The sequence below is a fragment of the Lipotes vexillifer genome, unplaced genomic scaffold (assembly GCF_000442215.2).
Source record: "Lipotes vexillifer unplaced genomic scaffold, Lipotes_vexillifer_v1.1 scaffold99, whole genome shotgun sequence".
NCBI lineage: Eukaryota > Metazoa > Chordata > Mammalia > Artiodactyla > Lipotidae > Lipotes > Lipotes vexillifer.
Genome location: NW_006793908.1, coordinates 410,734 through 416,347, shown reverse-complemented (window position 1 = coordinate 416,347; position 5,614 = coordinate 410,734). Strand labels below are relative to the sequence as shown.

General features: G+C 42.5%; 1 protein-coding gene across 5 annotated transcripts in view; it reads left to right on the top strand.

Annotated features, from left to right (window-relative positions):
• FGF1 (fibroblast growth factor 1) overlaps positions 1-3,575 on the top strand; it is a 95,494-nt gene extending 91,919 nt beyond the window's left edge. For 2 of the 5 annotated variants that reach the window (XM_007466854.1, XM_007466853.1), the window contains exon 4: positions 3,005-3,575. In XM_007466854.1, the coding sequence (XP_007466916.1) occupies positions 3,005-3,199 (195 nt within the window). In that variant the 3' untranslated portion in view covers positions 3,200-3,575. The remainder of the gene's footprint in view (positions 1-3,004) is intronic. The other 3 variants (XM_007466856.1, XM_007466855.1, XM_007466857.1) reach the window with 3 other exon arrangements.
• The last annotated feature ends 2,039 nt before the right edge of the window (positions 3,576-5,614 follow it).

Below are 5,614 nucleotides of genomic sequence, written 5' to 3'. Positions count from 1 at the left end.
GGGAGAGGCCCACAAAGGAAGAGGCCCCCCTACCCAAAAAAAAAAAAAAAAAAAAAAAAAAATTGATAAAGACTCCCCTAAATCCAGATACGTCTAGGCTCCAGACACCCGCTTCTCCCACCATAGTCCTGGACATCACTGATTCACCTGAAATATTCATAGGGTGATATTAATATATTATGCCTAAGAATTTTTATATTCCCCCATTGATAAAGATAAGTTCTAAAATATCTCAGGGCTCTGCCTCATGCTCTTAGCCAATTTTAGGTATTCATCCATCCTGATACAAATTCGTGTGTGTGGAAAGGACATATTTATTTAAAAAATAAGTTTGAAAGGCTCTAAAACATTAATATATTTATCTTTGGGAGTGGTAAATGGCTGATTTTATAATATATGAATGCCTTTCCGTATTTTCCAAAGTTTTTACAGTTGGTATCTGTCACCTATGTAATTGGGGAAAAGCATGCTAAATATAAAAAAGAAATTAATTAAAACAATAGGCATGAATCAACTGTTAATCCCCGGGCCTGTGGCATTGCACGAAGTGCACAGTAAGCACTGAGAAATCCTGGTTGAGGCACAGGTAGAGCATCTCCAATTCGGCCTGCTGACTCAGCCTGTGACTCAGCCATTCTGTGTGTCAACTGCTCTAGTGTAACAGACACATCAGGTGGGGGACGTGGCCGTCCCGAGCTTCGTCACAGAACACAGGCCTGACGCCCACTGAGCGGTGTCATGGGGGTGAGTCCTCCCTGCAGGAGAGTGGGCAACCCACCCAGGTCCAAAACTGCCTACCTCCTCCCACCCTTGACAACGTGCATCGAACAATAATGTCTGGATGAGTTCCTCTAGAGGCAACAGAGTCACCTAATTAAATATTACATCTATGTCCCATCATGTTCCAAAATGATCTGAAGTGTCTCACCCAGTTGTCACTGCACTAGACTACAGATGAAAAAGGGGCAGAACTTCCTGTTATGTAGTTCCTTACTAAACAAAGGTAACTTTTTTGAATACTTTACATGAACTCAAGAATCAGATTACATTCATCACCTAGCTGGTGTGCACCTATTATTTGCAAAATTCTTTGTCTTGGGGGAGACACAAGGCTGACAAGATTCCATCTCTTCCCTCAGTAGGACTGACAGTCTAACAGACAAACATGCCACAAATAGAGAATAAACAATAGGACTGGAAACCACCAGAAAGGGACTCACCTACCACTATATGGGTGAAGAGGTAATATAGAGATCACATAACTTGGAATTGGAGCAAAGTCCATACACAGCATATGTATTTTAATACTCCTGTTTATATCCAAATATAATAAATGTATTCTAAAATCCTGACAAACAGCAAGGGCAAAGAACTGGGATTCCTCCCACTCTAGTGGGAGGAATGAATGAATTTTAGTATAACAGTAACTGTTGGTAGATATTTTCAATGTAATTGCACTACTTAATATGTTTTAACTATCTATCCAACTTAATAAATTTACATTTGCATTGGTTCCCACTGTACGGATGTACCGCTATCCACTTAACCAATCACCTTTCCATGGGTATTTACGTTGTTTCCAATATGTCACCATTATAGCCAATACTTCAAAGAACATCCTTGAAAATACCACTATCTCATAAGCGTCAGTTCCTAGAAGTGAAATCCCTGAGTCAAGGGTAATGCATATTTTAAATTTTGATACATATTGCCAAATTCCCCTCACAAAGTTTCCACCAACTTATCTCACCAACAGTGTCTGACAGTGACTATTTCCCACACTCTCCCCGATACGAAGACTTGTAAATCTTTTTGCTCTCTGCAGATATTATAGCCAACATGTTAAATCATTTTTGAATTTGCATCTTCTTGCTAGTGAGATTAAATATGTTTTCATAGGTTTATCACCCTTTTTTTTTTTTTTTTTTTTTTTTGCGGTACGCGGGCCTCTCACTGTTGTGGCCTCTCCCGTTGCGGAGCACAGGCTCCGGACGCGCCGGCTCAGCGGCCATGGCTCACGGGCCCAGCCACTCCGCGGCATGTGGGATCTTCCCGGACCGGGGCACAAACCCGTGTCCCCTGCATCGGCAGGCGGACTCTCAACCACTGCACCACCAGGGAAGCCCTTATCACCCATTTTTAAAACAGCAGACATAGTATGCCATTTTGGTAATACCCTAAGTTTCTATCTATATGGCCCTATCTATGTCTCTCTGTGTGCTCATACATAAAGAGGTACAGAAGGATGTTCATCAACTGTTAGTAGGTGCCTATATCTGGGTGGGTGCGCTTTGGGGTGATTTTTTCTTTTTTCTTTCTTTTTTTAAAGTAAAGTTGTGATTTTCTTTTTTACAAGTACCATTCTTTTGATAAGTAGCAAAAAAAAAAAAAAAAAAAAAAAAAAAAAAGCTATTCTCACTGAAAAAAAAATCCTTTAAGTTCCAGGACATGTTTTATGCTTAGGACACATTTTATGCAAGCATTTATGTTCATAACAACACTAAAGTAAAACCCTGATACTGTTGGTGAAAATCACAAGGGTGTAAAGTATAATTGGTAGGTCTTCATTTATTCTTCAAGACCAAACTTAAGAATGCCCCACTGCATCACAGTCTGGTTTTATCCATTTTGGATGCTTTTCATGGTCAAACCTAGGTGCCAGGCCTCCGCAGAGACAAAAGACCCAGCTCTACGCTTAAGGTACTTAAAGTCATTCAGGATTTCCCAAGTGGGAGACTCTAGGGTCCTGAGCAGAGCAGATGTGAGGGGAGTTTACATAATAGCAGATGTACATTGAAGGCTCATTATGTACTGGGTCCCGTTCCAAGTCATCATTTCTACCCTCAGAGACAGGTTCCGTTATTTTCCCAATGTCACTGAAAAAGAAACCGAAGCACAGAGAGCCTCACTAATTTGCCCAAGGTCACACAGCCAGTAAACAGAGGAACCCGATCTAAAACCACTCACTAATCATTCTACTCTTTCCTGGTTTTATTTTTTTTAGCAGACACCCAATGAGGAATGTTTGTTCCTGGAAAGGTTGGAGGAAAACCATTACAACACCTACACATCCAAGAAGCATGCAGAAAAGAATTGGTTCGTTGGTCTCAAGAAGAACGGAAGCTGCAAACGCGGTCCTCGGACTCACTACGGCCAGAAAGCAATCTTGTTTCTCCCCCTGCCAGTCTCCTCTGATTAAAGAAATCTGTTCTGGGTGCTGACCACTCCAGAGGAGCCCGAAGGGGTCCTCACCCGGTTGACCCCAAATTGTACCCCTGACCATTGGCCGCGCTAACCCCTGGCCCACAGAGCCTAAACTTGTAACGTGCTTCTAAACGCCCAGTTCACTTTTTTTGTAAAGCCCTTCACCCTGGCACAGTTTGGAACGGAGGGACCAAATGGCTTTTAGGGGCCAACTGGCTGGCCAGTCTGGGTCTGGTTTGGAGGTCCAGTTGCCTCTGGGCATCTGCTGCAGGCTGAGCCTCCTAATGCACGGGTGGAACCAAATGAAGTGTGAGCAGAGGGCTGCCAAGTGGGTTGTAACTGCATGCAATTCCCTCTACAGAGTAAACCCTGCCCGCAAGTCCCCTGAATATCTGGCATGACTCCCTTTCATCCTTTCAATCCCCCATGATTATTAGCAGAGAAGCTATGGCTACGTTAGAGGAAGGCAGCTTTTCATGAGTGGAAACAGGGATGAATAAATCCCCTCTCAGAAGGGATTCAAATGGCAAGGGGAGACTGATGGATTCTAGTGGACAGCGTAGAAGGATGGGATCTCAATGCGCAATGAATGAAGGCTGAGAGGCTCAGGCACAGGAGAGCAGAATGAAGGCACAGCCTTGGGAGTTCTTACAACGCCTTGACTTCCCCAAGGTTATTCGGCAGCAGGAAGCCCCTCGATGATGTCAGGTGGAGAAGAGAACTAGGTTCTTGATAAAAGCCAGGACTCTGGGTATCGGGAAATTCATTTGGGTCTGGGGAGTGGGTGTGGGAGTGATGAGAAAGGGAAACATGGGCTGAGGGGACATTCTCCTTCAAAGAGGATGATTCTAGAAGTGAGAAGGAAAGAGAAGGGGATGCCATGACCTGTGCTTGGCCACCAGAAAGCAGAGGCTTTGGGGTCCTGGGGCAGTGCTTACAAATCATATGGGCATCTTGTTTGACTGCAGGTTCTGGTTCAGTAGGTCTGTGGTAGAGCTTTCCCATTTCTTACAAGCTCCCAGGTGCTGTAGATGCTGCTGCCTCTCCCCACCCCGCCGTACTTTAAGTAGCAAAGTCCCTAAAAGCTTCATTCAAATGAAGGAGGCTCAAACCCAGACCCCTCCCCGGCCACACCCTTAAAAACGCATGTCCCATGGATCTTCCCGCACTCAGGCAGCATCAGCAGTTATGCCTGAGTTAAGGAGTCAGGGTTTAAGGCACTTTGGCCCAATGCCTGTAAAATGCCCATTTAGAAGATATACAAAAGCATACTTCAAAAATGTTAAACCCTCACAAACAGCTTTTCCCAAGACACCATTTGTGTGACGGTTACTTATATAAATACGCTTCCTGCTTAAAGTAAACTTGACCCAAGTGGCTAGCAAATTAGAAATACCATTCATCTCTGACATGATACTGTTGCCATGTAAAGGCCTTTAATAAGCCATTTAAATTTACTGTGAGGCTATACCTTTTAGTCACATTAAAAAATATATAGCTCGAAGGCAGTTAAACTGATTAGCACTCAGCCACTGAGAATGATAATAATAGCATATGATATATAAGCTCCTCAATTATCTACTACTTAGACTACATTTACCTTAGAAAATGAGATTTTTCTTTGTTTTCCACTGTGCTGTTATAAATTTTCCTTTGCAAATGGGGATTCTTAAGCAACGATATAATTGTGCATAAAAACTGATGAGAATGCTAGCTCATGTTTTATAATGAATTGCAGTAATTATTAATTGAAAGGTAATTCCTTAGTAACTGAACTATTTTGAATGGAAGAAAAATGACAATTTGTGAAAGTTCAGCGTGACACAACAATTGTGGAACTGAAACACGTTAACGCTACAGTTATATCATTCTGCATTTGTACAGCAAAACGTTTCATAACTGTTTTTGTTTTTGTAACTTGGATAAGACAATTTGATTTTATTTTAGTAAATCTTTGCAGGCAAGTTGGGAATAGTGCAGTGTGGCTTGACATCTCTTGACTATGAAGATTTGGCCAGAAAAAGGTACCCACAGAGGAAACCCAAGATATTTATAATGGTCCATAATTTTTAGTGTATGAATCAAATTCAAGTATAACATTGGCCAAAAAAAAAATGAAAGCTGTGGCTAACAGATGAGATGGAAGTCTGTGGTTGCAGAGACCCAAGGCATTGAGAGGAAATACTACTGTGACCTTGACAACCTCAGCCCAGTCGCTATTCGTGTATTTGTTCAATGAATATGTAAGTGCCAACGGTGTGCCAGGCGTTTTACTGGGTCCTGGGGCTCCTGGGAACCTTGTCTGCCTGGTTTGCTGCTGTATTCTCTCCCAGGGCATTATATTTAGGACGCAAGATGCTGAGGATTCATTTCTTTCAGTCAAGTAAAAACAGACACTTTGTAGGTTCCT